At 37.9% G+C, this 25,056-nt stretch overlaps 1 protein-coding gene and 1 long non-coding RNA gene across 5 annotated transcripts; both read right to left on the bottom strand.

Annotated features, from left to right (window-relative positions):
* Positions 1 to 6,739: 6,739 nt before the first annotated feature.
* On the bottom strand, positions 6,740 to 8,501 carry LOC309501361 (uncharacterized protein). Of its 4 annotated transcripts, none has more exons than XR_014206868.1 (6): positions 8,381 to 8,501; positions 8,253 to 8,286; positions 8,083 to 8,169; positions 7,776 to 7,940; positions 7,557 to 7,614; positions 6,740 to 7,464 (listed from the first exon to the last, which is right to left on the bottom strand). XR_014206868.1 is itself a non-coding variant. In XM_082173408.1 (5 exons), the coding sequence occupies exons 1-4, from the start codon at positions 8,480 to 8,482 to the stop codon at positions 7,816 to 7,818; spliced, it is 312 nt and encodes a 103-aa protein (XP_082029534.1). In that variant the 5' UTR covers positions 8,483 to 8,501; the 3' UTR covers positions 6,740 to 7,464; positions 7,776 to 7,815. The 4 variants fall into 4 exon arrangements, 1 of the variants encoding a protein (XP_082029534.1); XR_014206870.1 differs by having other exon boundaries at positions 7,776 to 7,904; XR_014206869.1 differs by lacking the exon at positions 7,557 to 7,614.
* Positions 8,502 to 9,758: 1,257 nt separating this feature from the next.
* Positions 9,759 to 11,937, bottom strand: LOC309501273. Its single transcript, XR_014206837.1, has 5 exons — positions 11,922 to 11,937; positions 10,966 to 11,164; positions 10,779 to 10,828; positions 10,281 to 10,329; positions 9,759 to 9,866 (listed from the first exon to the last, which is right to left on the bottom strand). It is a non-coding gene; the product is annotated as an uncharacterized lncRNA (long non-coding RNA).
* Positions 11,938 to 25,056: the final 13,119 nt, after the last annotated feature.

Here is a 25,056-nt window from a genome sequence, read left to right as displayed (position 1 = left end):
TGTCTTGTCATTGGTTAATTGTCTGATCATTGTTCACAGGTGTCCCTTGTCTTGTCAGTCTGTGTATTTAAGCCCTCATGTTTGCCATGTGTCTTTGTCAAGTATTGTTTCCTGTAGACCACTCTTTGGGCTTGTTCATGTCTTGTTTTGAGATTTCATGTCACGCCATCGTTTTGTTTCATGTTTGGTTTTGTTTATAATAAACTGCACTTGGGTTCACATTTACACTTGCCTCCAGTGGATCACTATTACATGGTGGCTGCTGGTCTTTCACAGAGGGGAAGCTCATTTTCGGCCTACATCATAAAAATTTTCCATTTATTTATACGTAAATTCTGCCCTACGTTCCTTTTCAAGAAAATGCTCTGTGACCCTGTCGAACCAACTAGGCGTCTTTTCCAGTGACTTGACCAGTGTCCTCTCAATGGCCAGCAGAGTTAGGTATAAATATAATAATATAATAAAGGTATAAATAATAATATAATAATACTATTACTAATAATATTTTTAAATTATTTTAATACTTTTTTATTTATTATTACTACTAATAATATAAAAAATATAAGTAATAATATAATAAAGATATAAATGTATAATTGTGTGAAATGTATTATGAAAATTGGCAAGCAATTTCGACAAGCAAATATACCAAGACTTTTGTCTTTCGACTACACTTGCAAAATCCCCGATGGGACTGAGCTCGAATAGCGACTTTTTATTGTATGAAATCGCTGTCAATCAAAAGGAGATGCAGCCTTTCGACAGACCCTCCAATCATCACTCAGAAGCCCGGAGTCCAGGCCAGCCCACTCCTCCATTCACCTCCAGAGACGGGACATAATCGCAGCATTTATCCAATGACCGTCTAGTTTCGAAGCACTGAAAAAAAACTGTTCAAAGCAGCCCCATTGAAGTCAATGGACGCTGGGCTTCAATAGGGAAATGCACTGTGACGCTACGGGAATGTATGAGAAGGAAATCAAGTCAGCCGACCTGCTATTTGTAACTGATTCTGAACGAACTCGTCTTTGAGATGAACGTGTTCTAACGCATTTTTAGTCAATAAAATGTTAACACAATAGTACATATTTGACCATTAATTTTTTGACATTATAGGGGAAGCTGAGCTTCCCTTGCAGTCTTAAAGAAATCCCCACTGCTTTTAAGGCTGTAATTGACTAGAAGAATAAATCAACAGTGATCGTACAGTATTTCCCTTTTAATAAAACTCTGCTTGATAAAAGCACATTTGTCACAAATCAGAAGAGGAGACAGCAGACTAGAGAATGAATCTGGTAAATCAACAGTATCAAAGAAAGTCACTGAGTCACCACTTAGCTTGAATTTGAAAGTCTTTTTGTCCTTTTGCAGATATGGATGAATAAATGTTGTCACTGCTTAGAAGGGGATGATGAAGATCACAAAGGGTAAGTATCCACAAGGCAAGTAGGCAGATATGCAAGTCCTTACACCAGGTAGAGAGTGACGAGACCAGACAATGTGAGAGTGTGGATGGCTTAAAATCTGGTAACTCCATTTGAGCTTCATTTTGGAGAAATGTCAATAACATAACGACACACGGAACATAAAGCCACAATACTAACTTTGACAACAAGGTTTAATCATTTAAAAAAAAAATACATTTTCTGAATAGCTTAAATGTGGTGCTGCTGATGAGGGTGATTGATGAAAGGTGCGGTTGATGATTGAGTGGGTGCAAGTGGGAGCCAGGAGGGATGCTGGGAAATGTAGAGTTGCTTTGATGGGATGATGACTGGAGATTGTGACAACATTGATATAAAAAAACTTTACTGTGAGTCATGTTGCTAGAAAGAAAGAACATTTCATAGTCAAGTGTCGTCTTATAACGGGTATACAAATATAGTCTGAAATCACTCTATCCTATGGAGGCTACTATAAAACTACATGGTAGAAGCTAAAGTAATTCTTTCTATAAACGGTACAAACCCTGTTGTTGTTGTTGTTTTTTTTGTTTTTTTTAGTGTGAGAATATTATGTACGGTCTTGTAATCATTGTCTAAAGTACTTCTAGAGATTTTTAATCAGAGGAATTCATGTGAGAAACTAAAGCAAGGAATGTAAAAGAAAGCATCATGAATGCTTTAATTTGAATAGTAATGGCCCGGTCTAGGCAGAAGGCCAGCAAATCAAGTGGTTTAAAGGCGTGACAAAACAATTGTGCCATTTCACCAAGTCTCATTTTTAAATAGCGGTTAGACAGATTGAGGTCAGCTGTTTAAGACTCCTGGTTACGAGAGTCTGTCATGTAAAAAAAAAAAGAAGAAGAAGAAATAGAGGTCAGAAGTGATCATATTGTTGCTCAGAAGAATAGGCAAGAAGGATAAAGGTAAAAGGACATATTCATTATGAAAAGGACACAAGCCTTGCGATCACTATGCTGTCTGTGTGAGATGCTCCTGAATGGAAATATAATTTATTGCTAGTATATTTGGTCAATTTCTAAGTCTGCTACAAAATATGTTCCAAAAGGTACCCAACCTATTAATGTTGCCTCTTATGATACCCATCAGCCAAATTGTATGGTATATCTCATGGTAATCCCAAAATGCATTGCGACGAGCACTGTGAAGGATAGCAGATGATGAAAAATGTACATTACTGGACACAACTGGTTTGGGCTCAGTAATTTTGTTGTTGTTGTTGTTGTTGTTGTTGTTATTGTTGAACAGAAATGAATACTTTTATTCAGAAAGGACACATTAAGTTTCACACATAAAGACTTTCACAAAAAACTGCATTTTGCGGGAGAACATTGTTTTGTTGGGCTTCGGCTCTGCATGACTGTGTGGACGAATATGACCCTTCACACAATAGATCATGCTTCACAATGAACTCTGTTAGAGAGCGTATGGCAATTTATCTGTTCAGTAAAATACCTTAGGCCTACTGATCTGTTTAGTAATACAAACGTAATCTCTGTGTTAAATGTTTTGCAACATTTCAAATCCCTCAGTTCTCGGGATCTCCGAAAAGCCAAGCCAATGGTTATTCTCGTTTTATTATGAGTGTACACCCTGTCATGTTCTCTTTTTGCCAGCAGACTCTCCTCTGTTCGGAGTTTCTTTTTTAAAACGGGTGATTCCCTGGAGATTCCATACACGCGTAATACACACATCAAAGTAGCTGGAGCAACTTTTCTCTATTTACAGATATGACGAGACACGCACGAGTGAGTGGCGTATTTACACAATTTCCCGTGAAAACCATCCCACCCGGTCTAAAAACACTTATAATAGGCTTAATATAGTGAATCAAGGTAAGACAAAAACACGTTTCAAAATATATTAAAATATTTTAAAATATATTAAAATATAAAACTCTTATTTTAAATTTTAATATTATTACAAAATAGTATTGTTTACTGTATTTTTGATGAAATAAAATTTTGATCCCATAAGAGATTTCTTTCAAAAACCTTTAAAAATCTTTCCGACCCCAAACTTTTGAACGGCAGTGTAAATAAGCAATACAAAACAAGAAAAATAAATTGTTCAGTGCACTCAATATTTGTATATTTTTAGCTTAGCAACATGCAAACAACAAACTGTTGAAATCAGTTGTGCTGCTTTTTTGTATCACTTTTAAGTGTCTTTTGAGCTACAGAAATGTTTGCAATTCACATGTGGAGTCTCCCATATGGAGAATTCTTTGTTTAGAGTGCCTAAGCAGAACATTAAAGGGATAGTTCACCCCCCAAAAAATTCTGTCATCATTTACTCACCCTGAAGTTGTTCCAAACCTGTATGAATTTATTTCTTCTGCTGAACACAAAAGAAGAAATTTTGAAGAATGTCAGTAACCAAACAGTTGATGGGCCCCAATGACTTTTTTATAGTATTTTTCCCCATACTATTGAAATTCATACAGGTTTGGAACAACGTGAGGATGAGTAACTGATGACAGAATTTTCATTTTTGGGTGAACTATCCCTTTAATGACTTATGACGAGACTGCATAATGGTTAAGATGCTTGTAGGCAGAGAAGCATTTCACTTCATTTTGGAACAGATACTGTCTCCTTGTTCTTTTTGTCCACAGAGGCTGACTGAAAGAGACTGAAATACTATGCCACATGCCTTTACACCTCTGGCTTTCATTAAACCTCAGACAAGTGAATTTTTTCTTTCAAAGCCAATTATACAAATGGCCAGGGCCACTTTTTCCCTTTGTGCTGAATAGAGTGTGCTTCATTACCTTTAGCACATCAGAGTGAGCAGGTGTGGGTGCATTCAGTCCATTCAAACATCAATAATCAGTCTGTGCAAGTACTTTACAGCTTCAGTGGTCTTATTTAAGTGTAGGCTACATGTAATATAGTTAAAGGTGCTGTATGTAAGTTTGTGACTGTACTAAAGCATAAAAATACCATAATATGTTTGCAGATATTTAGGAAACATGCTGAGATCACATACTCGTTTGTCTGAAAAATTTAGTATTTCGCAACCACAGTTTGCCAGTTGGCGGAAAACACAGCGTATTGCAGCCATGGAAGCCTGGGAACAAACTGGGTCAGAGATTGCAGATTCTACCTGAACTAAAAAGCCTCCGCACCTATCTAAAAAATCTATATGAATGGGTGCATATTAAAACACGATATCAACTCATCAGAAATCAATAAATCAACTCAACAACTTACTGGACTGTAGTACCCATTTCAACCACTAGCTGTCAATCTTACATACTGCAACCTAATGGCGTTATTTTAGTACCATACCAGACATTGTCTCATTATAGGGAGATGAGAGGGTCTGTACATGTATCTCTTACCATTGGAGAAAGCGTCACGGCTAACTTGGATAACGTGAGGCACCTCAGCCTAGCATACATGCAGTTATAATTAGGGCCCGAGCACCGATGGTGTGAGGACCCTCTTGGAATTGCTCTGTTTATTATTAGGGCCCGAGCACCGATGGTGTGAGGACCCTCTTGGAATTGCTCTGTTTATTATTATTATTCTTCTCCGCATTTAATTGCATTTTTGAGGGCCTAAACATGCTCGAAAACTCACAAAACTTTGCACACGCGTCAGAACTGGCGAAAATTTACATCTGATATAGGTTTCAGAATTGGACGGGGCAAAATGGCTCGATAGCGCCACCTATAAAAGTTCAACGGAGTGCGCCTCCCGCAACGTTCCACGTACGTGCACGAAATTCGGTACATACATGTAATCACCTAATACCTACAAAAAAGTCTCTTGGAGCATAGCCCTAAACACAACAGGAAGTCAGCCATTTTGAACTTCCTCTCAGATTTTTGTGCAGTTTTTGCCATTTTCATGCCTCGTACTTTAACGAACTCCTCCTACAGTTTTAATCTGATCATCTTCAAATTTGGTGAGTGTAATCTTAAGGCCTTTGCGACGTTAAATTGCGAAGATCTTGAGTTTTCGTCGAAGGGCGGGTCCTCGGCGGCCTGACAAATTTCGATGTTTCGCCATGAAACAGGAAGTTGCTGTAACTCAGGCATGGAATGTCCAATCTGCCCCGAACTTCACACGTTTGATAAGCGTTCTGTCCTGAACACATGACCATGCTCATATTCAGTTATAGTCATAGCGCCACCTGCTGGCAACAGGAAGTGACATGTTTAACACTGTTATGGACTCCTAATAACATATAAAAAAGTGCCAGCAAGTGCTAAACATGCTAACAACATACTAGAAGCATGCTAAAACATGCTAGCAAACTCTTAGCTAAGTGCTAAAGCATGCTATTTTTGCAATTAAATAGGAATTTGCTGTAACTCAGGCATGGAATGTCCAATCTGCCCCAAACTTCACACTTTTGATAATCGTTCTGTCCTGAACACATCTACATGAGAATATTCAGTTATAGTAATAGCGCCACCTACTGGTAACAGGAAGTGTCATGTTTAACACGTTGATGCCATTCTAGCAACATGTTAAAAATGCCATTGACTTCTAAACATGCTAGAAACATGTTAAAACATGCTAGCAATACTTAGCTAAGTGCTAAAGCATGCTAATTCAATGAAACAGGATGTTGTTGTTACTCAAGAAGGCAATGTCCAATCTGCGCCAAACTTCACACTTTTGATAAGCGTTCTGTCCTGGACACATGACCATGCTCATATTCAGTTACAGTCATAGCGCCACCTGCTGGCAACAGGAAGTGACATGTTAAACACTGTTGTGGACTCCTAATAACATATAAAAAAGTTCCAGCATGTGCTAAACATGCTAACAACATACTAGAAACATGTTAAAACATGCTAGCAAACACTTAGCTTAGTGCTTAAGCATGCTAATACTGCAATTAAATAGGAATTTGCTGAAACACAGGCACGGAATGTCCAGTCTGCCCCAAACGTCACACGTTTGATAAGACCCAGATAGCAATGAGTCGGCGGCCCACCGTCGGCGCTCCGGCGGCAGTAGAAGCGGCAGAATGGCGACATCGCAAACACGTTGGACGGCGCACCGCCGGCGGCAGCCGCTTTTTAAAAGCGGCAGCCGCCTTCCTACCGCCTTCGTTCCGCGGCCGGCCCGCGGGCCAACCGCCGTCCCGCCGCCGTTTTATTTAAGGCGGCCCTTCCGCGGCCCGCTGGAGGCAAGCGCTATTTTCGAGCGATCTGCCGCCGCTTATTCTGGCTATATATATATATATATATATAATATTTAATATTTATAGCATGCAGTTTATCAAGAATAATGATTGCTCAAACCAGACAAATATCCATTTGGCATTTTTATTCCACATTTCAAAGTACATTAACTGTCATTTAAACAAGATGTGTCAGATCACTGAAACATAACAGAAAAATAAATAAATCAATATACTAACATGCAGGTTTCTTATTAAATTTTGGTAAAAAAAAACAAACAAACAAAAAACAGCCTTACAAGCAAATTACAACTCTTACAATAATTGTTCATATAAAGAGGACAGCTCTAGGGTGAAAAAAATTACCTGTAAACATTATGACAAGTAAAGAGAATACTTGATACGAAATAATGTGCAGGATACCAAATAAATCAAAGTATGACATCACATTTACAAGCCATTTCTAACAATAGGTTAAGTTGTAGTAATTTATAGTAAAGCTCTGGAGTAGAATAGACCATTATAGATGCAATGCTGACCTGTGGCACAAGGACTTACAAGCATTATTTGAAAAAAGAAAAAAAAGAAAGTAATTTCCACAGTTAGTGAGTATAGTGTGACACTTCTGACTTCTTTAGGGGTCTTGATGTTACTGACTGCAAGATAAAGAAAGGATTCCAGTTGTCAGTGATTCTGGGGTGTCAGTAGTCAGCCTAAGTGGTCGGCTGTGGGTCCCTCTCAGCTGTGCGGTGCCTTTTTCTGCCTTTACGGTCAGATGCTCCTTTCAGGTAACACGAAACATTAACCTAGACCGCTTCATCAGTGGCATCCTGGGTTGCCAGGTTCTTCCGGATGGCTAATTTAGAAAATACAGATCTGTCATTTCATTTGAATTGCATGAAGCCATACACATCTACATAAATATAATTAAAAAAATATCCAACTTACTTTGAACAATGGTCTAAAGGAACATGTCTCTAAAACATGCTTTATCCCCTACACCGAGCTGAAAATCCAAAAAAGTGTTACAAATTACATTTCTCTGAAGCTTCTCATAAATAAATAAAAAATGTGAAAGGCTAAGGATTCAGACTGTAATATATGCAGTACACAATCTTAAATTTTACTTTTTAGATTACTCTATGGCGTTATAATCAGCAAACTTACAAATTGTTCCTGGAGCTTTTTATCCTGCTTCAAACTGTTGTCAAGACACGGCAAATCTTCCTGGGTGTGTAGGGGGAGTAACAGATCCCCTGACAGGGATAACTCCAACAGACACAACATCGCCAAACTCTGCAAGACGTCACAGCATAAGGGTCTGATCTGCACCTACAGGGTTTCCCAGAATAAAATAGTCAGTCCTGGTCCCTCAACTACTAAACTATAACATTTATATCTAGGTCTACTACATGTACAGGTAGCCCCAGTGGGAATTAAACCAACAACCACAGGTGCTGTTTGCAAGTTGTACCTGATTGCCCAGTGCAAGCAAACGTCTTCAACATTGTTTGTTGAACTTGCTTCACCTGCTCTTGAAGTAAGCCGCTGTCATCCGAAGCTACAAAATGAAAGGCATATGGTAATTTTGGACTTACATCACACACAAAAAAGTACAATTTAAGAAACAGTGCAAGTTCTCACCTGCTCGTGCATTGCTTTCCCTCAGGGCTTGGTTCTACATTTAAAAAATAAAATAAAACAAACAACTAAAGGCACTATTTGCAATACTGTTAAAACACTGGACATTAAGACATAGGGTTAGAATATACCTTCACAGCTGAAAACTTCATGCTTGACACGAGATGCCATTGGAGTACAAGGGCCAACAATAGAGCAATGACTTTCTCCCTCCTATTGATAATCATTGACATGTAAAAATATGTTTGAAGTTATTGCTAGGGCTGAACGATTAATTGCATTTGCGATAATATCGCGATATGATGAAATGCGATTTTTTAAACCGCAAAGCTGCGATTATAGTCTGGTCACGTGACACGCGAGAGTAAACCAGTCTGATTTACAGATGAAGCATCAACTTGGCACGCGACATATACTATTTTTTACAGTCTATGGACACATATAGACCTGGCTACAGGAAATAACAGTTTATGTTTAATTTATGTTATATTGTGTTATAGATTCTCTCCAACGATTCTGTATTGTATATGTCTGAGCTTAGTTTTAAACACAGACGTGTACGACGCGCGTGCTTTATAAACAACCGTATTCTGCTTGCTTCTAATTCCTCTGTCTCTCACACACACACACACGACACCACTCGAACCTTACGAGAAATAATCTTTAATAAAGTTCGGAAAAGTTGAAGCGAGTTACAAGGACATTCAGGCTTCATTGCGCAAGATATGAGATACGCGCGGTCTGCGTGATGTTACTTCAGTAAGTTAGTGCGCGGTCTCGCCCGCCGGTATTTTACTAACAAATGTTCTACGAAGGCATCATATGTCTTGGAATGCAGTTGGCTTATATATTAAAAATATGAAAATCACCGACAGAAGCTGCTTTCAATTTCAAATACTCACGTGCGTTTTGCGAAGAGCATTTGAGCATGCGGCTGTGAGCGAGTCTACGTGGTTAAATGTACGTTTACATCTCAAAATGCTTTTATGACGCGAATTTACCGGTAATGTGACACAGTCAGTTATTAAACAAACAGGACAAACCACATCTTATAATTTCAAAAGAGATGAACACGTTCAGACAGCCTACTCTTAAATACTGAAAGCACTCTTTGTTTATTGCTTGTAATATTTTTTTCCCTCTTTGTTATTTGTTTTGAAGCTATATTTGTTAAAATTATTAACATGTAATTGCATTAATTTAGTTTTTTAATGTGTAATTATTATAAGTAGGCCTAATTATAATTATGTAATTAAATATTTTAAGTTTTATTAATAAGATCAATTAAAGAAAAAAAATGTATCGGCTCATGAGGTGCCTAAAGATTCCCTTCCCTATTTTACAATGATTTATTGCTTGTTTTTGTTGAAAAATAGAAAAGATAAAGAGCTTAAAAAATAATCGCATATTAAATCGCAATCGCAATATTGGTAAAAAAAAATCGCAATTAGATTATTTTCCAAAATCGTCCAGCCCTAGTTATTGCATACATTTAATGAATTGGACTTAAATGTAACACTTAGTAAAGCGCAACGTATTACATACCTCCAGAGTTTTCACCCATATGCTGCCAGGGTAAATTTGCTGCCGGGGGTGTAAAGCTTAGTACTTGATGAGCTGGGGGAGCAAACATAACAGCTTTCATTTCAATGCAGAGTATTGCTAGCCTGGTAATACCAAACTCTGCTACTTCGCTTTGCTTCGTAGACAGAGTCTGGCATGGCATAATTGAAAAGCGTTTTCTTTCTTGGGGGGGGGGGGTTAATCATTGGTTACCCGTAAGCCAATCACATAACGTTTGGTTATGGCGTGTGTTATGCGCATGCTCAGCCGCATCTAACTTCCACTGTAAACACATGTATGATGCGAAAACAAAACCATCGAGCGAAATACCGGAGTGAACATGGCTGTGAACGACAGCGTCTACGTAACGGCTAGTATGAAAGTCTGACGTAGTCAGGCTAGAGTATTGCATATTCAGTAATGAAACAATAATTGAACTTTGCAAAGCTAATGGAATGTACAACACACCTCAACACCTTTCATCCAGAAACTGCTGCAGCGAATCCCATCAAGTGTCCTAGTGAAAAACAGATTATGATTAAAGGATTCATCATCTTAAAGTCAGCATGAAATCAAATTTTACAATTTGTATTTTTATATGTAATATTGTAGTGTTTATGTAAATGATTCATCTCTGAACTTCATTTTTTTTTTTTTATTCATGTACCCTTATAATCTTTAATCAAATACGTTACCCTTCCCTCCCCCCTCGAAACGACTTCTCTTCCGGTCATGTGCAATGGCGTGAGGGCGTAGCAACTCCCCTCAAACCATTAGTCTGCTATGAGCAGAGATGGAGAGGAGGAGCGCTAGAGTAAAACCCTGCTCCTCTATTCAATATTCCCTTTCACTTGGAAATACGTCACAACACTGGAGAAAAGTCGTTTGTAACTTCCGGTTCATGCCAACTTTAAATAGAAGCAATAGTTTCCAAGACAAAAAAACTTCACAAATAACATCACTTACTTGTACTCAAACTCTTGGCGGATTCTGGATTACTGGGGAGAAACCTGGTTCTGAGAAAGAGGAAACAGAAATTTGATGATAATAATAATAATAATGAATGAAAGATTCCGTTATCCACAATAAACAGACAAATAAATTACACAGATGAAATAAAGGAAAATCAAATGTACAAGTCAGACCCATTTACCTGCTCCCTTCATGAACTTAAAATGATGTTTCTCCCAGGTGCTGTGTGGAGGTGTGCAGCGGATGGCTAAATTGTTCCTTTGTCTTTTTTGCGGAGGTTAAATGGGGGCCAATGGCACATGCCCTTCGCTGAGCCACTCTTGCGGAACCACTGCAAATGGCAGATCCTCCTTGGTGATAAACTGAACAATGTGAAGCATCTAAAATAGAAGACACATTAGCATAAAGTATACTTTTTGATAAAAAAATTTTCAGGCAAAATCAACAACATTAAAATGCTCACACCTTCGAAAAAGCAGTAATTTTCACAAGTGGATCAACAGAAAACCATGTTCAGACAAACAAAATCATATAAACAACCTACATCGTTATTTTTGTAAGAAAACACCAAAAGTTAAACTAAGTCTTTCTAGATGTAAAGTTTGGCTACCTACTGTAGCTAGATACATTTAACATGTAACGTTAGAACATGCTTGAACCCAGTGTGTAAAAAAGGTGAAACAGCATGTGGTAGCGAACACTGTAATATAGACTAGCAGCATAATTATGTTTAGTTAGAAAACAACACAAGTTATACTGATCAGTCTTTCTTGTCGTGAAGATTTTGCTAACGTTACCATTCCCACGCAGGCGGCAGAATAATTGTCCGTAGTTCAGGAACTGTAACGTTAGTTAATTCGACTGACCAATACTATCTTAAACCACATGTACTCACACTTGTATAAACATACATAACAGTTAAACATACTTAGAAGGAGAAGAAAACTCAACGCCAGGAAGAAACCAAGTAACGTTAGCCTAGCTATGGCGGAAACATGGCGGAAACTTTGCAAACAAGGCTAACTTACTTTAGCTTGACTAGTTAGGCAAGAACAGATTTTAAGAAGAAGAACTAAAAACAATGTCAAAAATGAACATAGTAATATTGCGTTACACAAAAAGGAAAAATGTACTTACTTAAAAGATCGTATCTTCCCTCTCTCCAAATACTGAAACCGTGTGAAGAGACGAGACGAGTAAATCTGCTTCAGTTTTTTAGGTGCTGCCCCTCTCGACCGGTGGAGGTACTTCTCTGTTTGTGCTTTAACACTTTCTTAAACATTTGTACAGGTCGCAAAACTCGCAATTGCAGACTGCAAAGTAATCCCTTATACATGTAAAAGGTAAAATAAAATAAAAATGGAGCTTGTAAAACAATGAAAGACATAACCACAATTTCCTGGAGTGACAGAGAGACAAAATATTTATAAATATTTCACTTTATCCTTCAGGTCAAAACAGGGATTTTCATGTTTCTCATAGACATTACCATGGTTGCAAATTAATAAAAAAATATAAAGCAAACCCAAGATTTTGGCCAAGTTGCAGATGTCTTTCACTGTTCACTGATTTCAAGCATTGGTGAAAAATCTAACTTCATCCATTTATTCTGCTAAATTGTTCAAACCATGAATGAAATATTTATTTTAAAAACAAATCAGAATCAGAAAGATATTTATTGCCAAGTAAGTTTTACAAAAGGAATTCTTTTTGGTCTATTGGTGCATCTCAAATTGTGCATAAATCAAAGAAATGTAAAGAATTGTCACCTTAAGTGAATAAAATAATTCTATATATTTTACATATTATCGCTTCAGAGTTTCAAAGTAATTTAAATGTAATGTCCTAAACCTTATCATGGAATCAGAGTCAAATCTGTTATAACCCCTAATGGCTTTGGAGCAACAACAAAAATGTATATAATTCACATAATAATTATAATCGCTTTAAATGTGAAAAGTAGTTCAGATGCTGTCAGTTTCACTCATGGCTGGTCGATTTCAAAGCGGCTTGCCGCCAGCCGGCCGCGGTTCATTTAGACGGCGGCAACCGCCAGAGAGAATGAAGTCGGCGGCCCGGCGGCTGTTCGCCGGCGGCATCTCGCAGAATTTGGGAGTGACGTATTCGGCGGCAAACGTTTCATCGCCGCCAGCGGGCCGCACCTATAGCCGACAGCTTGGGGCCGGCGGCAAAAAGAAGCCGTGCCGATATTTTTTGCTATCTGGGGAGTCATGGCCTGAACACATCTACATGAGAATATTCAGTTATAGTAATAGCGCCACCTACTGGTAACAGGAAGTGTCATGTTTAACACGTTGATGCCGTTCTAGCAACATGTTAAAAATGCCATTGACTTCTAAACATGCTAGAAACATGTTAAAACATGCTAGCAAAACTTAGCTAAGTGCTAAAGCATGTTAATTCAATGAAACAGGATGTTGTTGTTACTCAAGAAGGCAATGTCCAATCTGCGCCAAACTTCACTCTTTTGATAAGCGTTCTGTCCTGAACACATGACCATGCTCATATTCAGTTACAGTCATAGCGCCACCTGCTGGCAACAGGAAGTGACATGTTAAACACTGTTGTGGACTCCTAATAACATATAAAAAAGTTCCAGCATGTGCTAAACATGCTAACAACATACTAGAAACATGTTAAAAAATGCTAGCAAACACTTAGCTTAGTGCTAAAGCATGCTAATACTGCAATTAAATAGGAATTTGCTGTAACACAGGCACGGAATGTCCAGTCTGCCCCAAACTTCACACGTTTGATAAGAGTCATGGCCTGAACACATCTACATGAGAATATTCAGTTATAGTAATAGTGCCACCTACTGGTAACAGGAAGTGTCATGTTTAACACGTTGATGCCGTTCTAGCAACATGTTAAAAATACCATTGACTTCTAAACATGCTAGAAACATGTTAAAACATGCTAGCAATACTAAGCTAAGTGCTAAAGCATGCTAATATAATGAAACAGGATGTTGTTGTTACTCAAGAAGGCAATGTCCAATCTGCGCCAAACTTCACACTTTTGATAAGCGTTCTGTCTTGAACACATGACAATGCTCATATTCAGTTACAGTCAATGCGCCACCTGCTGGCAACAGGAAGTGACATGTTAAACACTGTTGTGGACTCCTAATAACATATAAAAAAAAATGCCAGTAGGTGCTTAACATCCTACCAACATACTAGAAACATGCTAAAACATACTAGTAAACACTATAAGTACTAAACCATACTATTACTACAATTAAATATGAATTTGCTGTAACTCAAACATACAATATCCAATCTGCCCCAAACTTCACATACTTGATAAAAGTCCTGCACTGAACACATCTACAAAGCAATATTCAGATATATAACCCCACCTACTGCCAACAGAAACTGAACTGGTTAACACAGTAATGCAGTACTAACCACATACCTATTGTGTACTAAGCATGCTAAAAACATACTAAACATGCTAGCAACTACTATATACTGTATACCTCCTTAAATGCACATTGCCCAACCATGCTCTGTCTTCCTAAAGCCAACGAGTGACGATGGCACGGGTGCGAGGGCCCTTTCATCGCTGCTTGCAGCTTTAATTATTATTATTATTCTTCTCCGCATTTAATTGCATTTTTGAGGGCCTAAACATGCTCGAAAACTCACAAAACTTTGCACACGCGTCAGAACTGGCGAAAATTTACATCTGATATAGGTTTCAGAATTGGACGGGGCAAAATGGCTCGATAGCGCCACCTATAAAAGTTCAACGGAGTGCGCCTCCCGCAACGTTCCACGTACGTGTACGAAATTCGGTACATACATGTAATCACCTAATACCTACAAAAAAGTCTCTTGGAGCATAGCCCTAAACACAACAGGAAGTCAGCCATTTTGAACTTCCTCTCAGATTTTTGTGCAGTTTTTGCCATTTTCAGGCCTCGTACTTTAACGAACTCCTCCTACAGTTTTAATCTGATCATCTTCAAATTTGGTGAGTGTAATCTTAAGGCCTTTGCGACGTTAAATTGCGAAGATCTTGAGTTTTCGTCGAAGGGCGGGTCCTCGGCGGCCTGACAAATTTCGATGTTTCGCCATGAAACAGGAAGTTGCTGTAACTCAGGCATGGAATGTCCAATCTGCCCCGAACTTCACACGTTTGATAAGCGTTCTGTCCTGAACACATGACCATGCTCATATTCAGTTATAGTCATAGCGCCACCTGCTGGCAACAGGAAGTGACATGTTTAACACTGTTATGGACTCCTAATAACATATAAAAAAGTGCCAGCAAGTGCTAAACATGCTAACAACATACTAGAAGCATGCTAAAACATGCTAGCAAACTCTTAGCTAAGTGCTAAAGCATGCTATTTTTGCAATTAAATAGGAATTTGCTGTAACTCAGGCATGGAATGTCCAATCTGCCCCAAACTTCACACTTTTGATAATTGTTCTGTCCTGAACACATCTACATGAGAATATTCAGTTATAGTAATAGCGCCACCTACTGGTAACAGGAAGTGTCATGTTTAACACGTTGATGCCATTCTAGCAACATGTTAAAAATGCCATTGACTTCTAAACATGCTAGAAACATGTTAAAACATGCTAGCAATACTTAGCTAAGTGCTAAAGCATGCTAATTCAATGAAACAGGATGTTGTTGTTACTCAAGAAGGCAATGTCCAATCTGCGCCAAACTTCACACTTTTGATAAGCGTTCTGTCCTGGACACATGACCATGCTCATATTCAGTTACAGTCATAGCGCCACCTGCTGGCAACAGGAAGTGACATGTTTAACACTGTTGTGAACTCCTGATAACATATAAAAAAGTTCCAGCATGTGCTAAACATGCTAACAACATACTAGAAACATGTTAAAACATGCTAGCAAATACTTAGCTTAGTGCTAAAGCATGCTAATACTGCAATTAAATAGGAATTTGCTGTAACACAGGCACGGAATGTCCAGTCTGCCCCAAACTTCACACGTTTGATAAGAGGCATGGCCTGAACACATCTACATGAGAATATTCAGTTATAGTAATAGCGCCACCTACTGGTAACAGGAAGTGTCATGTTTAACACGTTGATGCCGTTCTAGCAACATGTTAAAAATGCCATTGACTTCTAAACATGCTAGAAACATGTTAAAACATGCTAGCAATACTTAGCTAAGTGCTAAAGCATGCTAATTCAATGAAACAGGATGTTGTTGTTACTCAAGAAGGCAATGTCCAATCTGCGCCAAACTTCACACTTTTGATAAACGTTCTGTCCTGAACACATGACCATGCTCATATTCAGTTACAGTCATAGCGCCACCTGCTGTCAACAGGAAGTGACATGTTAAACACTGTTGTGGACATATAAAAACATTAAAAAGTGCCAGCAAGTGTTAAACATGCTAACAACATACTAGAAACTTGCTAAAACATGCTAGCAAACACTTAGCTAAGTGCTAAAGCATGCTATTGCTGCAATTAAATAGGAATTTGCTGTAACACAGGCATGCAATGTCGAATCTGCCCCAAACTTAATATGTAACATGCAAGAAACATGCTAGCAACACATAGCTAAGTTCTAAATCATGCTAGAAATGCTAAAGAAAGTTGTTGTAACTTAAGCATACAATGTCCAATCTACCCCAAACTTCACACGTTTGATAAGAATTATCTCCTGAACACAAGTCCATGCTCATATTCAGATATAGTCATAGCGCCGCCTGCTGGCAACAGGAAGTGATGTTTAACATTGTTCTGGACTCCTAATAACATATAAAAAAGTGCCACCAACTGCTAAACATGTTAGCAACATACTAGAAACATGCTATCAAATACTTAGCTAAGTGTTAAAGCATGCTATTACTGCAATTAAATATGAATTTGCTGTAACTCAGGCATGCAATGTCCAATCTACCCCAAAATTAATATGTAATATGCTAGAAACATCATAAAACATGCAAGAAATGCTAAAGGAAGTTGTTGTAACTCAAGCATACAATGTCCAATCTGCCCCAAACTTCACATGTTTGATAAAAGTCCTGCACTGAACACATCTACATAGCGATATTCAGATGTAGACATAGCCCCACCTACTGGCAACAGAAACTGACATGGTTAAAACAGTAATGCAGTACTAACCACATAACTATTGTGTACTAAGCATGCTAGAAACATACTAAACATGCTAGCAACTACTATACCTCCTTAAATGCACATTGCCCAACCATGCTCTGTCTTTCTAAAGCCACCGAGTGACGATGGCACGAGTGCGAGGGCCCTTTCATCGCTGCTTGCAGCTTTAATAGTCATTACAATTCAAGTCTTATCATAACTTGTAAAACCTGAAAAGCCAAAGAAAGAAAACATCTGTATTTTTACTTTCTTTAGACAATAGGCTATACAATACCACTCAATATTACTATTAAATAGGCCTATATTAGACTGGGTAAACCCAGCCTGATCTGCCGGCGATTTGATTTCGCCCCGCAGGTCAGGCTGGAAACCTGTACATTTATCTCTGCTGCTTCCTTTACAAATTTGCTCGAACCAATCACAAACTGGCTTATCCAATACTCGCCATTTTGGCGAATTTAATCCATTCCAATTCCAGAGCCGTTACAGCTCTGTCCAATTCCTTTTAACCTGTCGACGATGCTCAATGGCTTCTTTTTAGCAAACAAATCGCTCGAGTGGGTGTAAATACCACTAACTTTCATGTTTTTTTTTTGCATAACCTGCAAAAATCGCTCGATTCCATTGCTGCCTTCTGCAAACCGCTGATCAACACGTTTGGTTACACATTTTCTTTCTGGAGTTTTCGCGTCGCACTGCAAAGTAAGTCAACCGGATCGTTGGTCTGATTGGTTGGAGGACTATCCAATTGCGTACAGAGTCATTTGAACTATGCCCCTTGATCACGCCTCTTGTGCAGTAGAAAATACATAGCAGACTCCCCAGACCAATGTTCAATCTTAAAAGATTGAGCTTGGTCTAGTGATAACCAGACTAGGCCTATATGGTAATGTCACAAATGAGTCTTACCTTTGCCTTCTCTAATAAAATAACCTTTTTATCATATTAAAATCTACATATCGTTCCCAACAAAAGTATTGTTATGCATAAAACATGTTGAAGATTAGCGAACAGGCTGTTGATTACTTAAATGGTAAGGTGTTTCCTCACTAAAGCGGTAAAAACTAAAAAAACTAAAAAAAAACACACACAGACATAAGTTTAATAGAATCTCAAATAAAACTGGTGTACATAAAGTGAACTTAGATCCAAACATGTTACTTTCATTTGTGGTTTGTGGCAGCTAATATACATAAAATCTGAAATGAATAAAAGGTACAATTGATTTTAATTATAGAATATGTTTGACATGAATTATCCTGCAGATTTGCATTTTTCTACTTCTATGCAAAGAATTACCTTCCCTACTTTGGGCTAAATATAATCTGGCTGTTTAGAATAGATGGTGTATTTTCCATGAAAAATGACAGGATAAAAATAGAATCTTTTGAGACTTGCACATCTGCGTTAAAGGGATCCAGCAAAACCATTCCAGACCTCAATTTCATATCCTGCTTTTCCTGCAGGAGATCCACTGGGGCACGTGGGCATTTGGTGAGAATGGATTTCTGCTCTGCGGTGTGACTCCCCTGGAGGCCAAGCCTTCGCATTCTCTGGCTGTGTATTGATGGATGTTTGTCACTTTTACCTGCCTTTGATGTGCCGTTTTGGGGCCAGTTTTGAGTAGATTGGAAGGGTAGAGTCAAGGGTGTGTGTGTGTGTGCGTGCGTGCGTGTGTGTTTAAGACAGCTAACAGCTATAAATCGTACCAAGTGATGTTTTTAGAAAATGTAAAGACGCAGAAACATTTCTGTAATGGGTAGGGGTAGTGGATAGAATATACAGTTTGTACAGTATTTAACGTAATTTTGTCTATGTAATTTCCCCATAAATTTCCCTATTGTGTGTGTGCTTGCTGCCTGTCACACTCAACAGCTGGTTATCCTCTTAAAGTATGGCATTTCCTGCCAAGCACGACTGTAGGTGTTTTTCTCACCAGAGTAGTGCGTATGAAGGAAATTGCTTACAATTGCCATAATGTGTCGATTAAATTGTGGTTCTCAGTGTGTCGCAGATAGAACCAATATCTACTGATATAAGTTCTTGTCCTATTTTATTACCATTTTTCTAAACTATTACAAATAAACTGATAATGTGAGAAATGTTGAAGGTGTCTGAATAAATTTTGGTTTGACTGTATATATATAGTTAGTGAACAAATTAAATAAAAGTGTGCTTTAAAGGGGTCATATAATGGTACATGCACTTTTACAAGTTAATTGTACTGAAATGTGTGTTGGCAGTGCCTGTACACAACCATCATAAAATTATAAAAATCCATCCAGTGTTTTTTAAAAAAAAATCTTATTATATGTTTTCCCCTCTCTCAAATTGAGCTGTTCGATTTTGTGACGTCACAATATCGACGCCCCTCCCACGATCTTTGATTGACAGCCGCAGTTCAAACACAGACTCCGCCCTCGCTCGTGAGCGAGCTGTCAATCATAGTCCGCGCGTCTCGCTGGAGCACTGTCTCTGACTGTCTGTGGGTAGAATGGCGTCCAAGCGATTGTGGTGTTCTGTTCTTGGGTGTAATAACGATCACAGCAGTCATGTTGATGTTCCTAAATCCGTACAGCTGAAGACGCAGTGGCTGAGTTTGTTTTCGAAGGGAATATTCCCCATGATCAACGTCAATGCTTTCATGTTTGCGCGAATCATTTCACACACCAGAGACTGCTTTACAAACGAGGGTCAGTATAAAGCTGGTTTTGCTAAAAGCTGCTTCTGGAAAAAGGATCCGTACCAACTATTCGTGTTGCTGGACCTCCAGAAGAACTGAAGTGAGTGAAACGTTTTATTAACCTTTATATTAATCTTTGCAAATCGCTTGCACGCTTCACGATGAATGCAGCCGTTTACACTCAGGGTACATTATGTACATTTTCTATGTACGACGTTCTCAATATAATTCATAATCCCACGTTTATAATGAACAACGCGTTATGGTTATTGTGTTATTATTAAAAACGGTGAACGCACAGAACAGAGGGGCGGGGTGAGCAAAGCTCATTATCATTTAAAGACACATGCACTGAAACAGCGTGCTGAAAACAGAGCTGTTTTTGACCAGGTAAATGAGTGTTTTCTTACAATACTAATGATAATTTTTAATTAAAGTATATTACAAACTTTTAATTTAGACCATAAAGAAGCATATTAGCTTGTACAAAAATGGCATTATATGACCCCTTTAAGAGTTTTCAACAAGTGCCTAGTTGAGGAGACATTTGCTGCTCTTTTAATGGCATCTTGGTATTTAATATGACCTGTGTATTACAAAGCCAGTCAAAAACGAATGAGAAGGACAGACAAAGAGAGAGAGAGGGGGGAAATCTAGCACTATCAAGCACCGTCTCACTTCTTATTAGAATAAAAAAAAATGAAGTGTGTCATCTGCTGATTGCATTTTTCAACTTCATTCTGACAGACATCAGTCAGAAAGCAATCGCTCTCCTCATTACAATAAGATCTTCATCATAACATCATAACATGTCTCTCTTTCTCATGCACACGCCTTATTTACAGATGACAGGCAGCTCATTTATGACTAGCTGTCTTTGAGACTTTCACAATGGCCTTGGGGGCGAAACAGATAAGCCTGTTTTGACTAATACTCTTCGTTTCTTCTCTAATGACCCCTGCATATTCTTGTTTTATGGGTTTTTATTATTTATTTATTTATTTTTGTGAGGCATTTTTCAGATGTTGCATTTGGGCATGGTGATGTTTGTATTACAAGTTCTATTACAAGACTGCTCCGAAGTCTTATTCACATGAACTTCCCACACTCTTTATTACATTTGTTTTCATCAGAATGTACTGAGGAGACCGGGGATTAAAAGTAACACCTTTTGTTTGAGCACCAGTAACTCAGTGGATGTTTGTGTTATATCTCTCAAAATGTTATACATGGTAGCCACACTTGTCAGCTAAATATAATTCACTTGGACATGTACAACGCAATCACAGATTATGTGAGTTAATGTCAAACACAAAGAGTTGTTATTACATACCCAACTACTGAAATGTAGTGTGAGTTAGCCTGTGAGTTATAACACAGGCTGGGGATAAATGTAACAATGAGAGCTAATTTGCTGAAATAAGATCCACACAATCTAAATGTATGCAAGAATGTTATTGAAGAACAAAGAAAAATCAGTTTTGAATAAAGTCAGCAATTTAAAGTAACAAAAAACGTTGTATTGTATTTCTCTGAGGACTTTAAATTTAGCGCAAAAATAATTGCTGTGTGTGTTTGTTTGTGTGTGTGCTCTGTATTCCTGTCATATAACAGTTTACTCATAGCTATGTTGCCATCCACCAATTTTATGTGCATTTTGGGATATCATATAAAACGCTGGATGGAAACGCAGAGATGTGCATAAATTCAAAAAAAAATTTACACACACACACACACACACACACAAAAACGTGTGCTCAATTGAGGTGGATAATGTTTTTGTCTGATAAGAAGACATGCGCATAAACTATGATGGAAACATATTTAGCCTACTACATAAATTCCTCAATGCAAAACAAAACAACTCATGATTTTGTCTTAACAGGGGATGTGTTTTATAATGGAATCATCATAAGGGGTTGGTTGTAACATTTGAATGAACTGTTACAACTATCCCCACCCCTAACAGTCATAACTTAGCTAACTGTTTTAGTACGTGGGTTTGAAGTTATCATGAATGCAAAGCATCAAATTAAAATAGAGAAATAGCTACTTTAGATTATGCAAGTCAAATAACTGTATCTACAAATCAACGATTGCTAGGCAAAAACTAATATTGATAAATGGTTTTACTTTCCTTCCTGAATATCTTTTTTTTTTTTTTTTTGGTTCATAAAATGTACAATGTTGCTCACAGTCACATGCCACTTCTCATGTGAGCTCAAAAGTTATGCGAGTGTATGATATTGATGACATCACCACAGCTCTTTTCTGACTTGTCAAACTGACAGTGTTACAACTGACCCCGTGTTACAACCACTACAGCGCCCACAGTCAGCATAGCATCGGTAATGACGTGCTTATGTGCTTTTCTCTGTGACTGAAATATGCGGAGAAAGGCGCTGCCTTCCTATAAGGCTGTCCTGCTATTTCACTGATATATCCTTTGTCTACCTGCTTAGCCTTGAAACTATATTCATTTCCTTGCTACTCATGCCAAGAGACATTTGTCTTTTTCTTGTCCTTTTGTTGGAGATTTATTCCATTAATGATTCATTACAGTCCGTAGAATTCACAAGACCTTGCCCAGGACGTTGCAGAGGTTTCTTTTTTTTTTTTTTGTGAGGTTGAGAGGGGCAAATGCAGTGTCCTCTTTAAAATCACAGATGATATGACCTGTCTGCTGTAGACTGGTGACATGGTGGTTTTGTGGCAGGGGTTTATGTCTAGTAGTTAAACAGCAAATAAAAGCTCTATAATTCAGGTTGTGAACATGCAGCGAATCACATGTAGTACTGTACATGGGAAGTTGCATAAGTTGGGAGGGGCATCTCTATGGGGATAGAATTGTTGCATTATTCCAAATAAATAGATTGAGATTCACAAATAAATGTAAAGAGATTCACAAAAAGTAGCCTCATCAAATTCACAAATAAATGAAATGATATTTGCATAAAAAAAATTTTTTTTTTACAAATGTGTTTTATGTCACAAACATAACTCCTGTCTGGAATTCATTTATGAATCACTTCTTGTGCATTTGTATATTTTGATTTTGAGACACTTCAAGCGTCAATTCAAGACGTGCAAACAAATCCACAAATAAGTGGACTCCACCCACTAGTCTACTTTAGCAAATCCGATAACAGCCACATTGCGCTGACCAATCACAGCACGTTCCCGCTACAACCAATCAGGCTTGGCATGCACAGTCAGGAAGCGATTCACAAATGTATGCAAGCCATACACAAATGCACAGAAAGCAATTCACAAATTAATACCAGACCGAGTTGTGTTTGTGACATAAAACACATTTGTAAGTATTTTTTTTACTATTATTTGCTAATCTTATTTCATTTATTTGTGTATTGTGTTCATTTTTGTGAGACTGTTTACATTTATTTTTGGATCTTAATCTACTTATTTTTGGGAAACTCTTTACATTTATTTATAGATTTCAATCTATTTATTTTGTAATAATGCAACAATTCTAACTCCATACATCTCAGAGGAAGGACGTGGTTCTGCATATGTTCTATTAACTTGAAATGATCAATGCTCAAGTAATTATGTGTGAGTGACCAATAATTCCAGAGAAATAATTGCATGGAGGACATATAGTGTATGTAACCCCTTGTACTTTCTAAGGTTAGGGTAAAATCAATGCTAGTAATCAATATGAACACATGTTAATTATACTGCAGATCAAGGCCTAGGAAATACTACTTATTCCTCTTGCTTTTTTGTTGTTGTTTGCATAAAGTGGTCATATTGTATGTGGCTTCTAAAAATTGTAACCTCTATGGAGTCTTTGAATGTGCTAAATTCAGGGCTTTGCATTCATATTGTCTTAACTATTTGTAATCATCCCATACTGTCCTCATAATTTTCCATAACAATTTGATAAATTGTTCTTTCAATCAAAATTTACAGCTGATGTCACATACAGGGGTGTGTCTAGAGGGGTGTATTATGCTGTGTGTGCACACATTGTGATGTGTAAGTTACTATTCCTGTATAAATAACATAACTACAGCCTTCACCACAATCGGTACAAATCAAATTTCCTCCACAGTCTGTCCTGGGTGATCTTTATCAGCAGCCACATTTAAAACCTCCACTGAGAAAGATTTGGAAGATTAGATTTCTTTAAATAGAATTTGTTTTTTGCTTGTCCTTTTTCTGAAATCAAGCCATTAATATCAAGGCAATCTCAGGTTTGCTCTTAGTGTATATTATTTTACAGCAGATAAGATACAGATACAGCTGTTGGTTAAATTTTGCAGTACTAGAAGCAATGATGTGCATTTATGAGGGTCCTGACTTTTGTAAAAAGAGAAGACAAACCTGGTGAAAACATTGTCCTAATGACAGAGGCTAAGAAGCAAATGCATTTTTTTTGCGCATTTGAAGGGCACTGCAGCAAGGGCACACTACTCATACGGGCATTCCATAGAAAGTCTGCAAATGAACTGCTAGATTGTGAGACAACTGGTCTTCCCAGGCCTGTTTATTTACAGTGTTCGAGAGGTGATACAGTCCCAGTAAGAAAATAACCAAAGCTATATACAACAAAGTACGGAGCCCCTGAAAGGACCTTTGCAAAAAGAAAAAATATATACAGACTTTCGCGTGCTCACGAGAAACTTTCACGTGCGCACGAGAAAATTATTGCGTGCTCACGCGTTACAGTTTACGGTTTGCGTTATAGTGTAGTGTAAATGTGGGAATAGGGATGCAATAGGGATCGTGAGCACGCGAAAGTCTGTATATATATATATAATTTTTTTTTTTTTTTTTTTTTTTGCAAAGGTCCCCTCAGGGGCTCCGTAATTAAGAAATAAAAAGAAGATTTGAAATATTTTTTTTTATTATATGTCAGTATAAACGCATAGCTAGACAGGTATTGAACACATCTAGCAAACATTTTAATATTCAACTTAAAAGTTGTAAGGATATGTAACAGAACAATGTGTTTAAACAAAAACAAAAAAAATGAATCAAAAAGAGATCCTGCCTCTTGTTGATACCAGTGGTGATGTTCTACAATGTTGTATGTTAATGTTGTACATAGTCATGTCACAGGAAATTGAGTAATCACTGTCCTAATCAGTAGTGAGGCAGATCCTCCTTACCAGTGTCTGGATTCATATGCTGAATCACGAGCTCGGGAGCTGGGAAGCTGATTTAGACGCACACTGACTCCACAGATGCTAACAAACCCGAGACATAGTATTAACAAAACAAAACGGGGAAAAAAGAAAAAAACTCAGGTGTGTGCGTATGTTGTAATGCGCAGCGTGAACTATTGTCGGGGGATGGAAATGGAATGGATATGTTTGCATGAGTGAAACCAGTGTGCTAGTGCCATACGTGTGCACCCACATCGCCTCAGCAGGGAATGGAGGAGGAAAAATGAGGTAAGATGCCATGGTCACT

This window comes from Leuciscus leuciscus (genome assembly GCF_965113295.1).
Source record: "Leuciscus leuciscus genome assembly, chromosome: 6".
Lineage (NCBI taxonomy): Eukaryota > Metazoa > Chordata > Actinopteri > Cypriniformes > Leuciscidae > Leuciscus > Leuciscus leuciscus.
The sequence above is the reverse complement of the archived record's forward strand: the minus strand, read 5'-3'. Positions and strand labels throughout refer to the sequence as shown.